Source organism: Anomaloglossus baeobatrachus, chromosome 5, assembly GCF_048569485.1.
Source record: "Anomaloglossus baeobatrachus isolate aAnoBae1 chromosome 5, aAnoBae1.hap1, whole genome shotgun sequence".
In the NCBI taxonomy this organism is placed as follows: Eukaryota; Metazoa; Chordata; class Amphibia; order Anura; family Aromobatidae; genus Anomaloglossus; species Anomaloglossus baeobatrachus.
This window is the reverse complement of record NC_134357.1, coordinates 413744284-413766022: the sequence shown is the minus strand read 5'-3', so window position 1 is coordinate 413766022 and position 21739 is coordinate 413744284. Positions and strand designations below refer to the sequence as shown.

General features: G+C 43.8%; 1 protein-coding gene across 1 annotated transcript in view; it reads left to right on the top strand.

Moving 5' to 3' along the window:
* The window catches only part of C1QL1 (complement C1q like 1), a 194222-nt gene extending 176925 nt beyond the window's left edge, over positions 1-17297 (top strand). Inside the window, exon 2 of the mRNA XM_075347727.1 lies at positions 16886-17297. Within this exon, the coding sequence (XP_075203842.1) occupies positions 16886-17065 (180 nt within the window). The 3' untranslated portion in view covers positions 17066-17297. The remainder of the gene's footprint in view (positions 1-16885) is intronic.
* The last annotated feature ends 4442 nt before the right edge of the window (positions 17298-21739 follow it).

Genomic DNA, 21739 nt, shown 5'->3' with positions numbered 1-21739 from the left:
ACTTTTGCTTCTCATAGAATTTAATGGGTTCGGCTAGGATCGACAATCGGATCGGCTAGAATTGACGATCTGATTGGCCAACTCAGGCGGGCTCGGCGATCTTGAACCGATCCGATCCTTGGCAGGATCGCTCATCTCTAGTTATAAGAATAGTTGGCTCAAGTTTGCCAAAAAGTACGAAAACTAGACAGTGAAAGATTGGAAATGGGTGATTTGGAGAGATGAGATGAAAGTCAATACACTAAGCTCTGATGGGTGCAAATGAATCTGGAAGAAACAAGGGGAAAAAGGGGCTAATGGATTGAAAAAATGAAGAAATGGTCAAGTTTGGTGGATGAAGTTTGATTATATGGTGTTGCACAGCTAAAGGCGTTGGATATTTGATCAGATCTCAATGCTGAGCTATATGTGAGCATTTTGTAAGATGAGTTACTTTGTACAGGACAAGAACTCGAAGCAAACATCGAAATTGGCAAAGAATGGTTCAATGACAATGAGATTGAGATGCTGGATTGGGCCCCACAGTCCCCAGACCTCAACTCAGTTGAACACTTGCGGGTAGAGTTGAAGGAAAAGCTGTATACATACCCAAGTGAGTCGACCAGTATGCACCATTATTGGGGACGTGTAGAGGAGACCTGGGATTACATTTCAGTCGAGACATGCTTGAATCTGATATAGAGCATGCCCAGAAGGATGCAGGCAATGATGAAAGCTAAAAGTGGATTTACAAAATACTAACAAAATAATAAAAACTAAAATTTAGATTTTAGGAGCAAAACAGTAATAATGCAATATTATGACAAGAATCTGATAACTAATCATATGCTAAATAAATGAAAGTCAAATTTATGTATGAGATAGGTAAAATGATTGTCTATAAAATTAAGGTAGTCTCACATTCAAAGCTATAGTGGATGGTGAGATATGGAGCCTGAAAGTCAAAAGTTCATAACATTGTTACCCTTTTGGCTTGTCAGTGTATAAGTAAACAACAGCACAATAAAATGACACATGTTGATCTTTTTATCTGCCTATATCTCCTGCTGTTTTCAGATTATATAGCAAAAACCTTCTGACAGATTCCCTTTAAGGATGGACCACGCCACTCATGGGCCAGTGCTTTGTGCTTGTCGCCAGTCCAAAATTTGACAGTCAGCTTCTGGGGTGGGGGCATGTTGCTGTGGGCTATGTATTGGTGAACTGTGGGGGGTTATTATACAGTGTATTGGGACTGTGAGGGCATTATACTCCGTACTTAGTGGGGGGATTGTGAGCTCATTATACTGTGCGAGGAAGAATGTGGGGGCATCATACTGTATTGGTGGCATCAAACTATGTGTAGGGAGCTGTGGAACATCATATCATGTGAGGGGAGACTGTGAGGGCTTCAGTTTGCATAAAGATAACAGTGTGGACCTCTTACTGTGTGTGGTGGATTATTGGGACATCATATTGAATGTAGAGGGCATCATGCTATTTGAGGGGGACTGTGATGAGATCATAATGTGTAGGGAAATTAATACTGTGTGGGGGACTGTGGGACCATGATACAGTGAGCGTGGGAAGTTGCGGCATCATAGCGTGTGAGAGTGTGACTGTGGGAGCATCATACTGTGTAGGCAACTGTTGGGGGCATTATACTATATTGTGGGACTGTATGGGCATTATACTCTGTGTGGGAGGGGAATGTTGAGTCATTATACTGTGAAAGGGGGACTGTGGGGTCATACTGTGTTGGGAGATGTGGTTGCCCTCATACTATATTGAAGAAGACTATAGTAGCTTCACACTGCATGTGTGGAATTGTTGGGACATCATACTGCATGTGGGGGACTGTTGGGTCATCATTTTACATGTAGAGAGCATCATAGTGTGTGAGAGGGGCTGCGAAACATTATAATATGTGAGGGAATACACTGTGAGACATCATACTGTATATAATAATATATTATTCTGTATATAATAATACATAATACTGTGTGACAGAAACTCGGCCATCGTACTGTGTTGTTGTTACTGTGGGGGTCACCATACTGTATCAGTGTTTGGGCACTGGTGGGCATCCTACTGTGTGTGGGGGCTTTCATGGCATCATACTGTGTGGGGGGTTGTAGTGGAAATAATACTGTGTGAGGGTGCTGTAAGGGCATCAAGTCATATGGGGGAATTTACTGTGAAGCGTTATTCTGTGTGAGGAGGGCCATCGGGGCATCATACTTGATAAGGAGGGCTGTTGGGGCATCTTATTTTCTGAGTGGGCAGTGAGAGCATCATACTGTGTGTGGTAGGGGACTGTAGTGGCCATCAATATGTGTAGGGTGGTTCATGGATATCATACTGTGTGTCAAAAAGTACTGATTCTGGCATTAGACTGTCTGTATGGGCATTATATTGTATGTGAAGGAATGTACTGTGGGGGCATTATACTAAGTATGAATCACACTGTGTGTGGGGTAAAGTAGTGTGTGGGGGGGCATTATAACATTTATAAAGGAATGTACTCAAGGGGGGTTGGATGGGGCTAGGACATACTGTGCATGTGGGGCACTGCAAAATGAATACTTCACTGTGTGGGAAAACTATTGGGCCTGACTAGGAGCAATACACTGTGTGCAGAATTATTAGGCAAATTAGTATTTGGATCGCATGATACTTTTTATACATGTTGTCCTACTCCAAGCTGTATAGGCTTGAGAGCCAACTATCAATTAAGTAAATCAGGTGATGTGCATCTCTGTAATGAGGAGGGGTGTGGTGTAATGACATCAAACCCCCCCCATATAAGGTGTGCTTAATTATTAGGCAACTTCCTTTCCTTTGGTAAAATGGGTCAGAAGAGAGATTTGACGGGCTCTGAAAAGTCCAAAATTGTGAGATGTCTTGCAAAGGGATGCAGCAGTCTTGAAATTGCCAAACATTTGAAGCGTGATCGCCGAACAATTAAGCGTTTCATGGCAAATAGCCAACAGGGTTGCAAGAAGCGAGTTAGGCAAAAAGGCGCAAAATAACTGCCCATGAATTAAGGAAAATCAAGCGTGAAGCTGCCAAGATGCCATTTGCCACCAGTTTGGCCTATTTCAGAGTTGCAACGTTATTGGAGTATCAAAAAACACAAGGTGTGCCATACTCAGGGACATGGCCAAGGTAAGGAAGGCTGAAAAATGACCACCTTTGAACAAGAAATATAAGATAAAACGTCAAGACTGGGCCAAGAAATATCTTAAGACTGATTTTTCAAAGGTTTTATGGACTGATGAAATAAGAGTGACTCTTGATGGGCCAGATGGATGGGCCAGAGACTGGATCAGTAAGGTAGCAGAGAGCTCCACTACAATTCAGATGCCAGCAAGGTGGAGGTGGGGTACTGGTATGGGCTGGTATCATCAAAGATGAACTTGTGGGACTTTTCGGATTGAGGATGGAGTGAAGCTCAACTCCCAGACCTATTGCCAGTTTCTGGAAGACAACTTCTTCAAGCAGTGGTACAGGAAGAAGTTGGTATCATCAAGAAAAACATGATTTTCATGCAGGACAATGCTCCATCACATGCATCTAACTACTCCACAGCGTGGCTGGCCAGTAAAGGTCTAAAAGATGAAAAAATAATGACATGACTCCCTTGTTCACCTGATCTGAACCCCATAAAGAACCTGTGGTCCCTCATAAAATGTGAGATCTACAGGGAGGGAAAACAGTACACTTCTCGGAACAGTGTCTGGGAGGCTGTGGTGGCTGCTGCACGCAATGTTGATCGTAAACAGATCAAGCAACTGATAGAATCTATAGATGGTAGGCTGTTGAGTGTCATCATAAAGAATGGTGGCTATATTGATCACTAATTTTTTGGGGTTTTGTTTTTACATGTCAAATATTTATTTCTAAATTTTGTGCAGTTATATTGGTTTACCTGGTGAAAATAAACAAGTAAGATGGGAATATATTTGTTTTTTATTAAGTTGCCTAATAATTCTGCACAGTAATAGTTACCTGCAAAAACAGATATCCTCATAAGATAGCCAAATCTAAAAAAAAACTCCACTCCAATTTCCAAAAATATTAAGCTTTGATATTTATGAGTCTTTTGGGGGTTGATTGAGAATATAGTTGTTGATCAATAATAAATAAATCCTCTAAAATACAACTTGCCTAATAATTCTGCACATGGTGTATTTCTGTATTTTTGCATAAAAGTATTGGGTGGGATTACATAAGTGGCTTAATGTAAAATAGAAATTGTTGTGACGCTCTGAGGGCCATAGAATATGTCTATCTTCTGTGTTTCAAAGTTGGAAGGTATGATATACCGTAGTCCGTAACTAAGCCCTTATTATTTTACTGGGTTTTGCCAACAATATCCCGTCCTCTTGCTTGCTAGCATTGATGTTCCTCTGGTGAGGTGAGTCTTGTCCAATTTCCAACTATCAAATAGCAAAGAGAATACGTCCACGCAGTTCTGTTTATATTGTGGAGGATCGCATTGCTCGTTCTGATTGATTACATGAATACAGAGCAGGATGACACTCAATTTTGAATGGCAAAATATTAAAGGCTTATCCTGTAATCTAAGACTATAGAAGGACAGGTCTGCAGTGTTATGAAGGACTATGCCGCCCACTCTTATCCAAGAACTGCATCTGGAATTGCAAAAAAATACATAATGCTACAGGGCCTAAGATATGAACATTGATCTCAATTATGGATCCAAAATTCTTGTGGTCCATAAAATACACATGCAGTGAATATCATAGTTTTGGCTTATCCCATTTGTACATATATCATTAACTTTTGTTGCTTTTTTGTGGGGAATAAACAAAACAGCATTTGTTTTTGTTATTTTTTACAGTTTAAATTTCCACCATTCACCAAAAATGACTTCTTACGTTTATTCTTTGGGTCATTCCATTCAAATGGTAATACCAAATATGTATAGTTTTTTATGTTTTACTATTTTTAAACAATAATCACAAATTAAAGAAACCCTCCAATGATTTTTTTCTTTGTAAACTTTTGTTTACATGTATGTAGTGTAGCATCAGTATATTACACAATCAGCTCTACCCTAACCTACTGTGTCCTCACTTATCCCTTGTAGACTGTGAGCCCTCGTGGGCAGGGACCTCTCTCCTCCTGTACCTGTCTGTGCCTTGTATTGTTTATGATTATTGTACTTGTCCCTATTATGTATACCCCTTTCACATGTAAAGCGCCATGGAATTGATGGCGCTATAATAATAAATAATAATAATAATTAATATACTCACTGCCGTCTTCTATCCAACACTGCTCCATTCTTCTTCTGAGTGATGTCACAGCTCTTCATACACTCCAATTCACACTGGACTCTGTGTGACCCGGAAGTAGCTTTTACAGTATTAGACTATGAAACGTCAGAATGAGACACCATAGGCCTATATTATAAAAGCGACTTCCGACTTACACTTTGGATGTAGTGTAATCCGGATAGTCTGAAGCAGGGCTGGCGTCAGCATGCGGCACACAGACGCAAATGCGGGGGGCCCTGGACAGCCGGGGGGGCCCATTCGCGAGTTCTGGGGACCGCAGTCCTCTGCAGGAAACCGCGTCTGCTGTCCCTTTAAGACACGCTGTCCACAGCATTCGCTGTGAACTCCTTGTTTGAACTTGATCTGTGGGCGGCGCTATCGCGCGGCGTCCAGCTCCAGTCACTGTCCCACAGATGAAGATGAGGAGCAGTGCCAGCAAGCGACCCCCAGCACAGCACTGCCCTCCGATGCTGTGTGGACCCCCTCTCCACCTTGATTTCAGCGGTATGTTCTACACCCCTCCCCGCCCCCCAATTTATGGGCTCCAGTGAGCTGTATGGACTCCCCCCGCTCCCTCCGAGATGTCTGTCCTGGCTCCCTTCCCACCCCCCGGAGCCGTATGTGCTGGCCCCCAGAGCTAAGTGTTCGGGTCCCCCAGAGCCGTGTGTGTGGGGCCCCCAGAGCAGAGTGTGGGGCCCCCAGAGCCATGTGTGTGGGGCCCCTAGAGCCGCGTGTGCACATTTCCCAGATGTCCCATTATAAGCTATAACCCCCTGCATTAAAGGTAGATAACTACAACAGTGTGTCTGTGTCTGGGTGCAGCAGAGCCGAGTGTGTGTTTGAATGCAGCAGGGCCGAGTAGGTGTATGGGTGCAGCAGAGCCGAGTGTGTGTCTTGGTGCAGCAGAGCCGAGTAGGTGTCTGGGTGCAGCAGAGCCGAGTAGATGTATGGGTGCAGCAGAGCCGAGTGTGTGCCTGGGTGCAGCAGAGCTGAGTGTGTGCCTGGGTTCAGCAGAGCCGAGTGTGTGCCTGGGTGCAGCAGAGCCGAGTGTGTGTTTGGGTGCAGCAGAGCCGAGTGTGTGTTTGGGTGCAGCAGAGCCGAGTGTGTGTCTGGGTGCAGCAGTGCCAAGTTTGTGTCTGGGTGCAGCAGAGCAGAGTGTGTGTTTGGTTGCAACAGAGCTGAGTATGTGTCTGGGTACAGCAGAGCCGAGTATGTGTCTGGGTGCAGCAGTGCCGAGTGTGTGTTTGGGTGCAGCAGAGCTGAGTATGTGTCTGGGTGCAGCAGAGCAGAGTGTGTGTCTGGGTGCAGCAGAGCCGAGTGTGTGTCTGAGTGCAGCAGAGCCGAGTGTGTCTGGGTGCAGCAGAGCCGAGTATGTTTGGGTGCAGCAGAGCCGAGTGTGTGTCTGGGTGCAGTGTGTGTCTGTCTGCAGCAGAGCTGTTTGTGTATGTGCGTATATATACTCTTTGGGCAGCAGAGTGTGTATTTACTCTGGGCGGCAGAGCCTTGTGAATATGTGCTGTTTGGGCAGCGCAGTAGAGATGTGTGCAGCAAAGCTGTGTGTATATATACAGTTAGGTCCAGAAATATTTGGACAGTGACACAATTTTCGCGAGTTGGGCTCTGCATGTCACCACATGGGATTTGAAACGAAACCTCTACAACAGAATTCAAGTGCAGATTGTAACGTTTAATTTGAAGGTTTGAACAAAAATATCTGATAGAAATTGTAGGAATTGTACACATTTCTTTACAAACACTCCCCATTTTAGGAGGTCAAAAGTAATTGGACAAATAAACCAAACCCAAACAAAATATTTTTATTTTCAATATTTTGTTGCGAATCCTTTGGAGGCAATCACTGCCTTAAGTCTGGAACCCATGGACATCACCAAACGCTGGGTTTCCTCCTTCTTAATGCTTTGCCAGGCCTTTACAGCCGCAGCCTTCAGGTCTTGCTTGTTTGTGGGTCTTTCCGTCTTAAGTCTGGATTTGAGCAAGTGAAATGCATGCTCAATTGGGTTAAGATCTGGTGATTGACTTGGCCATTGCAGAATGTTCCACTTTTTTGCACTCATGAACTCCTGGGTAGCTTTGGCTGTATGCTTGGGGTCATTGTCCATCTGTACTATGAAGGGCCGTCCGATCAACTTTACGGCATTTGGCTGAATCTGGGCTGAAAGTATATCCCGGTACACTTCAGAATTCATCCGGCTACTCTTGTCTGCTGTTATGTCATCAATAAACACAAGTGACCCAGTGCCATTGAAAGCCATGCATGCCCATGCCATCACGTTGCCTCCACCATGTTTTACAGAGGATGTGGTGTGCCTTGGATCATCTGCCGTTCCCTTTCTTCTCCAAACTTTTTTCTTCCCATCATTCTGGTACAGGTTGATCTTTGGCTCATCTGTCCATAGAATACTTTTCCAGAACTGAGCTGGCTTCATGAGGTGTTTTTCAGCAAATTTAACTCTGGCCTGTCTATTTTTGGAATTGATGAATGGTTTGCATCTAGATGTGAACCCTTTGTATTTACTTTCATGGAGTCTTCTCTTTACTGTTGACTTAGAGACAGATACACCTACTTCACTGAGAGTGTTCTGGACTTCAGTTGATGTTGTGAACGGGTTCTTCTTCACCAAAGAAAGTATGCGGCGATCATCCACCACTGTTGTCATCCGTGGGCGCTCAGGCCTTTTTGAGTTCCCAAGCTCACCAGTCAATTCCTTTTTTCTCAGAATGTACCCGACTGTTGATTTTGCTACTCCAAGCATGTCTGCTATCTCTCTGATGGATGTTTTCTTTTTTTTCAGCCTCAGGATGTTCTGTTTCACTTCAATTGAGAGTTCCTTAGACCGCATGTTGTCTGGTCACAGCAACAGCTTCCAAATGCAAAACCACACACCTGTAATCAACCCCAGACCTTTTAACTACTTCATTGATTACAGGTTAACGAGGGAGACGCCTTCAGAGTTAATTGCAGCCCTTAGAGTCCCTTGTCCAATTACTTTTGGTCCCTTGAAAAAGAGGAGGCTATGCATTACAGAGCTATGATTCCTAAACCCTTTCTCCGATTTGGATGTGAAAACTCTCATATTGCAGCTGGGAGTGTGCACTTTCAGCCCATATTATATATATAATTGTATTTATGAACATGTTTTTGTAAACAGCTAAAATAACAAAACTTGCGTCACTGTCCAAATATTTCTGGCCCTGACTGTAGTCTTCGGACAGCAGAGATGTGTATATGTGCAGCAGAGCTGTGCGTACATATATATATATATATATATACATATATATATATATATATATACCATATATATATTTATATATGCAGCAGAGCTGTGTGTGTGTTTGTGTCTGTACATATGCAGCAGAGATGTGTGCAACAGTGCTATCAAGGGGTGTGTGTGTGTAGCAGAGCTGTGTGAGTGTGTATGTATGGATCAGAGCTGTGCGTGTGCCCCACCCCCATAACCATCTGTGCAGCCCCCTGGAGCCGTATGTGCAGCCCCCCAGAGCTCTATGCAATCCACCCCAGTAACGTGTATACCCCCAGAGCTGTTTGCTATTCCAGTAACATCTATGCCCTCCAGTAATGTCTATGGCCCCTGCCCCTCCTGTGATGTATATATTGTAGCCCCCAGCCCCTCCTGTGATGTATATACAGCAGTGTCAGTGTGCACTTGCAGCGGCTATGTCTGTTAGTGATGACCATCATGCAGCACAGCCACAAGTCCAAGAGGAGCTGGATGCAGAAGACAAGCGGGAATGTGTCTGTATGCATGTATGATGTGTATCTATGTATGTCACTGTATATGACTGTATAGATTTGTCTGTTTATAAGTATTTTTGTGAGTTTGTCTTCAAATATGTATATGTATGTATGCCTGTATGTGTATGTATCTGTGTATATGTGAGACTCTTCCGCCCGGGGCCTACAAAAACCTGGAGCCGGCCCTGGTCTGAAGAGTCATCATGTGACTCAGAAGAGAAGGAAAAGGGCACTGGATACTCGAGAAGATGTCAATATTAACACACTGACACTACAGGACATACTCAAATACATACAGTAGATTTAGGGGAAAAAAGGTCATGGGAGTGCTTCCTTAAAGGGAACCTGCCACCAGATTTGACGACTGTAAGCTTCGGCGACCACCAGTGAGCTCTTATATACAGCATTTAGAATACTGTATATAAGAGTCCAGGCCTCTATGTATAACATAAAAAACACTTTTATATACTCATCTAGGGGGCGGTACGGTTTGATGGGTATCGCTGTTCTCCGGTCTGGTGCCTCCTTTCTGCGGCAGTCTCCATCCTCCTTCAATCCAGCCCACTGTGGATGACATGTCCTACGTCATCCATACATGCCAGCATTGCAGTCTTGTGCAGGCGCACGTTGATCTGCCCTACTCAGGGCAGATCAAAATACTGTAATGTGCAGGCACGAGGAAAGGTTAAAGACCGCCCCTGCATGGGCACTACAATACTTTGATCTGCCCTAAGCATGGTCGATCAAAGTCCACCTGCTCAGGACCTCAATGCCGGTATAACGCATCATGCACATAGGCCTCAGAAGAAGGACGGAGATCGCCGCAGAGAGGAGGTGCCGGATCAGAGAGTAGCAACACTCATCGGACCAGCCTGCCCCCTAGGACTGGAGAACAGTGACACCCATCAGACCAGACCGCCCCTGTAAGGGAGTATTATAAAAGTGTTTTTTACATTATACAGAGCGGCCTGGGCTCTTATTACAGCATTCTGGAATGCTGTATATAAGTGCTCACTGGAGGTGGCCGCAGTTTATAGTCTCCAAATCTGGTGACAGGTTCCCTTTAAGATTAAGTTCCCATCATAAGATTTTGGTGAGTTTTGTGTATATTCGTTGTAGCGTCTTACAGTTCCAACAAAATGGATGTGATTTATAGAGATTTCATGCCCACTGTTCTTTTCTTTCTTTTTTTTTTCTACGCTGTTTAAACTGTCTTGCGGTACGGTTTTTAAATTCGCAACATGTCAATTTCTCTTGTGAATACGCTGATTTTTTTTTTGCAGATTTTTCCCATAGAATTGCATAATATGCGTAAAATCTGCAGGTAAACAACGGATGACTGTATTAATAAAGTTTTGGCAAAGTCAAATACCAGGAAGTATCAAAAACAAAGCAACTTTATTTAAAACAAGACATAACACAATGAGTCAAAAGCCACAGCAATAAAACAATGTGTGAAAACCAAACGCACTTGAAAGACATTGAAAAAAATGAAAGTAACTTTGTTTGGCTAATAGGTGCAGAAATGCTGCAGAAATCTACAACGTCAACGACTCACCAAATAATAGTGTGAACGTAGCTTAATGGGAAAAATTGATATCACAATCCTAGACCCATAATAATCTTTTATTCTGTCATCAATGTTGCCATATTTGAGCAAATTTTTTTCAGGTCTTGTCATAGTTTTTAATCAAACAATTTTGAAATATATGTACAGACACACAGATTCTCCTTGAATTGACCTGATTAATTGTTACGTGATTTTTTAACTTTTCTATGTACGTCACTTCTTGTAATTATCTATGCAATAAATATTTTTCATATTTTTTCAAGAAGTTGTTCTCTGGACTTTTTGGATATACTACTACATTAACCCCTTGGTCTCTTGTTATGCTAAAATTCTATTGTGGGATGTAGCTTTTGTAGTCTTTGATATGGTGTCACATCTTGCCCTCATTCTTGTAATTTATGGACGGTAGTTGCCTAGATCCACCCTCTTACCTTTCTTAAATATCGGTACCACATCAGCAATCCTCCAATCCTGAGGCACCAACCCTGTTACAAGCGAGTCTAAGAAGATGAGATACAGCAGTTTGTCGATTACTGAGCTCAATTCCCTCAATATTCGTGGATGAATTCCATCTGGTTCAGGGGATTTGTCAATGTTTAATTTACTCAATTGCAGGCGTACTTCTTCTTGTGTTAAAATAATTATATCAGGTGGTGAACTTTGATCATGAAATTCTGAATTTGTTTACCATTCAAAGAAAAACACTATACAAATTTGGTATTGCCATAATTTTACTGACTTAAGCAAAGTACAAAAATGGAAAATTGCTTTTTGGGGAAGGGGTTAAGCTAGTGATTCTAATTATAATTTTATAGCTCATAGTAAATACTGATAATTAGTTGACATCAGTAGTCAAAGCTATAAAAATAAATCACTTAGGCTGAATTTAAGTCAATTTTTGTTGTTGTACACAAAATGTACCAATTTCCATCAGTGTGCTGGATTAAATTTTCATTTGTATTCGGTCATGCTGCCCATATTTATCATCCATGTGTCATGCATCTTTATATATGCAAAAGGTAACTAAAGGAGTCTTCCCAACGTTCACTTAGTAACCAGTCAGTGAAAAATAGACAGCACTAGGATGCCCCTTGGATGGCATCTATCCATTTTTCTTTATACAGACCATTAGTCCATGACACGTGAAGAGCCCCATAGAAACACACTGTGTTTTTACTTGTTACTGAGATGTTAGATCTAATAATTCATTATTCTAGAAAAAAAAATCACGATTGTATTCGTGATACCAAAAAAATCAGAGGACCTCTCAAAAATAAGAACTGAATTCCCATTGTTTGCTATAGGCATCTTCTCCACTTCATCCTACAACTATGATCCGATTTGTCTGATTAACTCATGGCCAAATATGTATTTTACCCTCGGTAGTGGCCATTTGTACAGAGATTTCACCTGACAGTTGTCCGAAACTGTCTCAATCGCCTGTTACAACAGACTTTAGTTGTCTAGTGAAAAAAAAACAACAAGAATTATTTTCCAGCAGGGGGGACTGCCACTTTTAATGAGTCACATACTCCTCTTCCTTCTCGCTGCCTCTCTCTCTCGTTCTTTAGTTCTTGGCAGGCGAGCCTGTGACTGGAGACATTAATTACTAGCACAGTGAGCTGTTTATTCTCCTTATTAACACACCTGTGCTGCTGCTTGTGTGTTAGGAGTTGGTGTCTCAGCCTCACGTGTGCCTCCGTCCTGTCACAAAGGCGCCGCGCTTCCACTGGAAATAGAGAGATTCGTGATTAACCCCTTGAGGGCAATAAACTCACTGCACGGTCATTGATTTCCAATATATATAACTGTGGGATTCAGAGACTGAAGAGTCAAGGGTCCATCTGCCTACGAGACGGTGCGCATAAAAATATTGACTTTCTGATGTATAAAGTGGAATCAGATTTCTCTGTCTCGCTGCAAATTTAAGGTTATTTTGATGGATTTTTGTAAGATTAAAGGATGTGGTAATTGCATCTTCTGATTTCATTTAATTAGTTTATTATTTCCAGATTTTATTTTTCTTTTAACCAAACCTTGGATTTCCTTTTACTCTTGTCGACAAATAAACAAGGCACACTAATTGTTGTATTCTCTAACTCATTTCTTAGAGCAGGTTTGCCAGTGCAGACACAGAAAAGGAGATACCCATGAAATCTACAGGAATTATGGGTAAATTGCAATTAGTTTAGATCCAAATATTGGGTCTGCACTTAAATGTCGGAAGCTTGTATATGAACTAAGCTAAAAGGATTTACGTGAACCATATCCTTAAAGGGGCTACTGAAACATCTCCATTCAGACGGCCATATTTCAATCTCTATGGTCCCTTTCACACTGCGTCGTGACCTCCGTTTGGTGGTCCCGTCTGGACTTCCATCTGAACACCCCGCAAAACGGTTTTTGGACGCATGCATCTGTGACGCCCTGGCAAAGCCAGGTTGTCACAGAAAGAGTTAATCCTCCTTGGTAATCTGATCTCACACCGGTGCAGCAGGACAAACCACAGCCCCCAGTGTAAAAGAAAAGCAGAGCAGAGGGGAGGGGCTGGAGCAGAGTGTTTGGAGAGACAGAGAGAAGAGAAGTCTGGAGTTGTAGCTCGCAGGCTGAAAGTGAAGCGTGCTCCGAGAGGGCCGGGACAGGCCGTAGTGAGGAAGGGGCCAGAGGTAGCCGGAGCAGGGTAGTGGCCCCTCGGTACCTAGGGTGACCCGGATCACTACAGGGGAGTGGATTCCCCGTTCCCGGCTGAGGAGAAAGAGGAAGAGAGTGGAGAGAAAGGCACCTGGCTGCAGGGAAAGAACAGGAGCTGCTGCACCGTGTGTGGGACACTAACACCCCCGTACCGAAGGCTGCGGACACCGGCAATTCCTAGTTTACCAGTGACTCCGTGTGAATTACTTGTGAGTACGCCCGTGCCCTCGGGCACCGCACCACAGCACTGCGCCCTGCTCCCTGCTTACCCCACCACCGGGCCCCGGGACAACCAACCCCCTACCCACGGAGGGGAGAATCACCAACTCAGCTGCTCCCTGTCACCGCTCCCGGGATCCCCATAAAGAGCAGCGGTGGTGTCCATACAATCACCACAACCGTGGGTGGCGTCACGGACAATAAACTATCTCCCTCACCAATCCCCTTTTTTTACTGTGGAGCCTGGGATCACAGACCGGGTCACGCCACCGTGATACCCACAGAAGTGACCTCGTGGCCCGGATCGGAGTACCCCCTGGTCCCCGGGCGACACATTTGGCGTCACGAACAGGATCAAACCCATCCAGTTACCTGGAGGAAGTGCGCCTTGCCCCGTCCGTCAGCGGCGTCCCGCTGAGGAAAAATCCCGAAGTCCGCCATTTTAGCCGCCATTTTAGGCGCCAAAAACAACAGCTTGGCGCCTTCTCCTCCGAGCGGCGGGCGCGAAAAAGAGGCTCCGCCCCCTGAGAACGCGGGCGGAAGTGAAGTTCCGGAGGACCGGAAGCGAAAGGGAAACTTTAAAAGTTGCTAGAAGGACTGCTCCCGAGTACCAAGGGGGAGCAGGAAGAAGGAACCGCAGTTTATGTGACTAGGACTGTAAAGGCAGGGACGCCAGGACTTTGCCTAATTCCGTTCCTGGACAAGCAGTAGCCGCAACCCCGATGACATCTTACCCGGCTCCGGCAGTCCGCCCAGCCGCCACGGTGATGACGTCGGCTCCGGCAGTCCGCCCGGCCGCAACGGAGGTGGCACCCGATTGGAAGTCTGCCCCAGATGTGGCGCCAGCCGCTCCCAGGTACCCCGTCCCGGCTGTGGAGCAGCCGGAGTGCACCTGCAGAGAGGAGGAGCAGGCCAGTGAGAGATGGAGTCCTCGGCAGTTAGCGAGGTCGGATGTAGCCGGCGCCGAGGACATCCAAGTGGGCCTGGCATCTGAGCTGGAGGCAGAGTACGGAACCCGTGTCCCGTACTGGGAGTGGCGGCAGTGGAAGTAGTAGCGGAGCATGGACGGCTACCCACAAGTTAAAAAGTTGACTGTTTTATGGACTGTCACCCCTGTTGAACGCCCTCAGGTTCAGGAGGATGCCATCTGCTCCGCAGGTGTGGGGTGGCAGAACAGTTTAAAGTTTTAGAAAACGTACCTCCCGATGTGGGAAGATGTATGATTGTAATGTGTTGATTTTTCCAGTTTTAATAAATGTTGGTGGCCAGACGGCCCGAGGACGGGCCGTGTTTTACCAAGGGGGTGTGTGACGCCCTGGCAAAGCCAGGTTGTCACAGAAAGAGTTAATCCTCCTTGGTAATCTGATCTCACACCGGTGCAGCAGGACAAACCACAGCCCCCAGTGTAAGAGAAAAGCAGAGCAGAGGGGAGGGGCTGGAGCAGAGTGTTCGGAGAGACAGAGAGAAGAGAAGTCTGGAGTTGTAGCTCCCAGGCTGAAAGTGAAGCGTGCTCCGAGAGGTCCGGGACAGGCCGTAGTGAGGAAGGGGCCAGAGGTAGCCGGAGCAGGGTAGTGGCCCCTCGGTACCTAGGGTGACCCGGATCACTACAGGGGAGTGGATTCCCCGTTCCCGGCTGTGGAGAAAGAGGAAGAGAGTGGAGAGAAAGGCACCTGGCTGCAGGGAAAGAACAGGAGCTGCTGCACCGTGTGTGGGACACTATCACCCCCGTACCGAAGGCTGCGGACACCGGCAATTCCTAGTTTACCAGTGACTCCGTGTGAATTACTTGTGAGTACGCCCGTGCCCTCGGGCACCGCACCGCAGCACTGCGCCCTGCTCCCTGCTTACCCCATCACCGGGCCCCGGGACAACCAACCCCCTACCCACGGAGGGGAGAATCACCAACTCAGCTGCTCCCTGTCACCGCTCCCGGGATCCCCATAAAGAGCAGCGGTGGTGTCCATACAATCACCACAACCGTGGGTGGCATCACGGACAATAAACTATCTCCCTCACCAATCCCCTTTTTTTACTGTGGAGCCTGGGATCACAGACCGGGTCACACCACCGTGATACCCACAGAAGTGACCTCGTGGCCCGGATCTGAGTACCCCCTGGTCCCCGGGCGACACACATCCATGGGGCCATTGATTATAATGGTGCAGATGGAGTCACTGTGTGCTCTGTTGTGCACCATTTTCGGGACTATACGCTTTCCACAGGTAGACAACCAGATGCAGTCTACTACATCTGGGTGTCCACCTGCAGAAAGCGTATACTCCTGAAAATGGTGCACGAAAGAGCGTACGGTGACTCCGTCTACACCATTATAGTCAATGACCCCATCGGCGCATGCGTCCAAAACCTGTTTTGTGAGTTCTTCAGGCAGAAGCCCCGAAAGGACCACTGAACGGAGGTCACAACGATGTGTCATAGGGGCCTAATTTTTTCACAAATCATTCACACGTTATGGTCTATGAAGCTGACCACATGTTTATTTTTTTGAGGGCCAATAGTCTGCAAATAAGAAAACAGGATTATATCTGTTTTTGATCTGATTTGCAACTTAAATATTTAAGGGAAGCAGTTTGTGGAAAAAAATGAATAGCACTCAGATGCCATTCATATACCATCCAAGTGAATGTCCGTTTTTTACTGTTTAATGGGTAGAAGAAACTTGGAAATATTGTTTTTTTGACATATTCAAAGCGTTTGTGTGAAGTTTTTAGAATATTGCCTATCCACATCAATATAGGGGATAAGTTCCATGTTGCTAAGGTTCCAACCACTTGGACCCTCACTGATTCTGAGGGGCTCTGAAGAGGTTTTCTCCAGCAGTCACATAGAGTCTGAAAGGAGTAGAGATACACACGCTCAACTTCTGTTCTATTAAAACCTAACTCTTCAGTGTCTCAGTCTTGGAATATGTGTGGGTCCCAACAGTTGGACACTAAGCAATTGCAATTGGGAAGTTATCACTTATTGTATTGTTAGGGAATAACTTCAAAACGTTGCAATTTGAAATTTGTCTGATACCACGGCTTTCTTCTCAGTTTTTACTGGGGACTTTACTCTTTCAAGTAATTCAAGAGCTAAACATAAAAGAACCAATTTTAATTTGGCTATGTGGCTAAATATGTTGTGGAAATGTGTTAAAAATACCCTAATGCTGGGGCTTTGGCGTTTCTTGGCACTGAGACCTTGGTTCAAGTGTACTGTCTAAGGCCCCCAATTTCACCAAGACACAGTTTAGATCTTTCATCACTGCCAAAAGTAAAACAATTAATTAATGTCTCTACTTTTTTATACAGTTATATTTCATTTTCTCTTCTTATTCTCTTCCAGGTTCGAGCCAGTGCCATTGCTCAAGATGCCGACCAGAATTACGACTATGCCAGTAACAGTGTGATCCTTCATCTGGATGCTGGAGATGAAGTCTACATAAAGTTGGATGGTGGCAAAGCTCATGGAGGCAATAACAACAAATACAGTACCTTCTCTGGCTTCATCATTTATTCAGACTGAGATAAATGTTCTCTAAACTGTCCCTACATACACCGCCAGGGAGCAAAGACCCCGAGAGAGAAGAATGGGGCGGCTGCATGGAACACTTAAATCCCCTCCATTGCACAGTGTGTGCTTGGGATTGTGTAGCGGCTCCCATTGCTTATCCAACACCTCTCTTGTGTCCTTGAAACCTCATGTGCCATCTCCCATGCTTCACTGTGTAGCTGTTCAATAAAGCCTCACTACTGTATTCCTGGCCTAACTTCACTTTTGCCTCTAGTCCTCATTTGAGGCCACATTCCCATTCAAAGTTCAATCCTATACATTTTATGAACTATTTTTTGATACCCTCTATACCAGTCATGTTTCTTTCAGTATTGGATTATATCACTAAACTGCCTTGGTGTATTGTTGGCAGACTTAATTTCCTAATCCAGACATGACTTCTGTGCCAAATCATCATTATGTATTAGGAATTGGAATTATTTAATAGTTTCAATGTGTAAAAAATGCAAGGCAATACTCTTGACAGATAATCGTTTTCATAGCCTCATGACTTCATTTGCCTCCCTTTGCCTTTATAATGGATATATCATGGAACGGTAGAGTTGGAAGGGACCTCAAGGCCATCGGGTTCAACCCTCTGTGAGTGCAGGTTTTCCTAAATATACCTCCATCTAATCAGATGCCAATATATCTCCAGCAAGCTTCATGCCTTTGACACTTCCAATCCAATAACCCTCCTTTAAGAAAATTTCTCGTATTCATGCCCCATGTCTTTCCATTATGCCCCTGCAAACATTCCTTTGGCAAGCATTGTCTATCATCGATATATTGTATATCTCCTCCTCAAGAACCATACTTTTTCCTCCAAGTCTAAGGTCCATTGCTGCCTTCTCCATCGAGCCTAATCCATACATTATTCCACCAAATTTTGTCCATGTAGAAATTAACCTAGAGCTCTGTGTGCATCACTCTACCAAGATTCTTTTTGTGTATGTTTGAAATATGCTTAATAATGGTAGAGCCTTTCTTCCTTTACCCCTTATCCAGTAACCATTCATACGCCTACATTTTCTATCGAGCCTAACTCCATCCTTCTATTCACCTTTTCGACATTTGTATTTCTCCCTTCATGCCAACTTTCATCAACCTTCATGCCAACTCCACCTCTCACATTGGCCCACACCTGGAAACTTTTAATGTTGCCATCCCCACATTTAGAGAGGATCTGTCACCAGATTTCACAATACATAAGGCATATGTGATTAAATAGATCTGTTAGATCTGATGAGGATGGTGTACTTACTTTAAAAATCCATGTTAAAATGGTTGAATTATCTTTTTTGACTAAAATGAACCTGAGCTCCCACATGTTACAAAATGGTAATTTTTAATAACAGATGGGAAAACATGCTATTTTGGCATGATATTGAAAGTAAGTACACCATTCTCATCCGATCTAAAAAGTTGTATTTATTAACGAGTGTACTTGGTACTGTGAATTCTGGTGACATATTCTCATTAAGTATATTATCCATAGTTATATGAATTTCCTAAGCCTCTATCAACACTAGAAGTCCCAGAAATTTCGAGCTCTCTGAGTTCCAAAGGTAGAAATGTTAAATGACCTCCCTCTGGGACTTCTAGTGTTCAGCTAGTATTAGACGTCATAGTGTTACCAACCCATCCATAATAATTATATCCTAGTTGCAAAAGTCAACTACTTGATTTCCAACTTTTGCTCCAATATGGCAGCTCAGATTTCTTTCATCAGCCCTACATTGGTTTCTTGTGCCTAAATTAAATCCTAATAGCCCCCAGCATTATTTCTCCCTTCTACCTCAATTTGTGTATTTCCAGAACTCCCAAATAAATCTCGTAATTATATATAGAGAGTGTTAAAGAAAGATAAGTGAATGAGTCACAAAATATCTTCACCCACAGACCGCAACATACACACACACACACACACACACATATATATATATATATATATATATATATATATTATCTTGTGTACAGGACGATCTATCCATGAGCTCTGTGCTTTCCGCCTTAGGCCTGTCATATTGTGACTTTTACATTTGAAGACAGGATCAATCAGATTTAGCAGCTGCAGCCTAAAATCGTAGACTGAGACTTGCTAATTAAAAAACTAACACTTTAATGGTAAAATAATGTGTTTTTTTCTCCTGCACTTTATGTCCACGTTTTGCAGACCCCAATTAGTTTAGATCTATGAAGTTTGATGTCTCTGTACTTAAAGATGCCACCCTGCCGGGCATAAGATTGACCTGCACAAAATGATTTATTAGCGGATACTGCCCTATAATATTCTGTATTAAGGAGCGCACAGTGGCTCTAGGTAACCCTAGCGGGATTACCAGGCTTGGCTGCCCTACTATCTGGTTATTTAAAAAGTTTCACATGTTTGTTGGTCATGTAAATGAAGGATGGATTGCATGTTTTAGATTATATCTACAGTAGACGAGGAATGGAAGAATACCTAATCTTACATTAAGATAAGACTTATGTGCCCTGTTTTTTGACATCCTACAAGTTATCCCTGCTTGGTATTTCATAGGGTTTACCTATGTCAAAAAGCTTTGTCCTTTTTTGTTCTGTAATGTTTCTGTGGGATATCTAACAAATTATTGTAAATATAAATCCTTCTAGGAATTGTAAAAAAAAAATGTGTTTTTTTTGTGCCGTTTCAATGAAAAAGTCCTTTAGGAAGGGTATGTTCATGCATGCACTAAAATAAATGTATGAAAGCTGGTGCAAGGGAAATTTGGGGCAATTGTGTATAGGGACCAATTAGATTTCATCTCAAATTGATAGGTCCTTATGAAGAACTGCAGCAGTACTAATAAGGATCTGGAGGAAATGTATTAAAACTGTCTTAGGCCTCTTTCACATGTCTGTGCAAAACACACATTTTTCACGGTCCGTGTTGTAGGTGCATATGTCTGTGCGTGTGTCTGTATGTGTGTTCAGCATGTGCTGTCCATGTGCTATCCATGTGACATCCAGATAGCACACGGACAGCATGAACTTCAATACTTACCTGTTTCTGGCACTGCTGTCTCTGGTGCTGCTGCTTGTGGGTCTGCAGTGCAGTGAAAATTCATGAGCATAATGAGCGGACCCAGAAGCAAGTGACAGCAGTGCTGAAGACGTGTTTTCTCCGGTATGTGTCATGCTGAGGTCGCATGGATCACATCAGTGCGCGGTCCGTGGGACATAAGTGCTGCTGGAGAAAAATGGACATGTCGCAGTCTGGAACACACAGTGCCCCACACGGACACACGTTCGTGTGAAAAAATGGACATCTGCACAGACCCATTTATTTTAATGGGTCTACGTGTGTTGTTTTCTCCGGTATGTGTGAAAACGGATGTCACACATACTAGAAACACGGACATGTGAAAGAAGCCTTAAAATTGTTGTCCGGCCTTAGGCTACAAGTTTGCAGTCACTCTATGACATCATTAATTTTATCAAAGCAGTTTAATAAATAAAACATGAGCTATGATTGATTGCAATAGGTAAAAATAACATTCCAAAATCAAGGCCATATTGTGTTTCTTTATTGTTCCACCTATAGACCTGAACATGTACAGTTCATAACAATATTATTCTATAAAACAACGTAGTAGGTAGAAATGAGCAAAAAGAATTATGCTGCTATGGTCTGACCTCCAATCTGGTGTTCCATAACAGCTGAACCAAGATGTTCTTCACCTCTTTGCAAAACATCCTTGGTCCAGCATCTTGTACATCTCTCACTTATTAAGCCTTAGGTTCTTATACAATGTCATGGCTCACATCACTCCAGGAACTCATGGGACTTAGTAATCACAACCAGTGCCCAGAATGGTGGACACAAAGGTCAAAACAGCCCATGTCCGAATGTCATAGAGGACTGAATTAGACATGAACACCAGACCATGGCAGAGTGAATCTTCTTGTTCAACCCTACTATTAGGCCATTTCACAATCAACTGTGAATGGTGTTTTTGAAAAGTGGAAGCATTTACGAACCGCATCAACTCAGCCACAAAGTGGCATACTAAGGGACATAAGAAAGTAGTGTCACTGAGTTCTGAGGAATAGACTGCAAACTAGTTACCAATTCTCTGCTGTCTCAATGACTCCTCTGGCATTAACATCAGCACAAAATTGTTAATCGGGAGCTTCATGGCCAAACAATGCATGCAAGCCTTATATCACCAAGCTCAATGCCAAGTGTCAGATGACATGGTGTAAAGTCACCACCACTGGACAATGGAGAAAGAGAAACATGTTCTGTGGAGTAACAGATCACGCTTCTCTATCGGACATTCTGATGAACGAGCCTGGGTTTGGGAATTTCCAGGAGAATGCTGCCTGCCTGATTGCAACTTTCTGGGAACAGATTGGGGAAAGCCTTTTTCTGTTCCATGATCACTGTGCCCCAGTGCACAAAGCACATTATACAAAGGCATAAATGAGTGAGTTTGATGTGGAAGAAGTAAACTGGCCTGCACAGAACCCTGACCTTAAGGCCTAAGCCACACGGCATGAAAATCGGTGCGAGTGGAGTGCGATAAAAAATTGCATTCCACTCGGACCAATATTAGCCTATGTGTCAGCACCCATGAGCGGTTACTTTCTCAGCCCTAATCGGACCGAGAAAACAATCGCAGC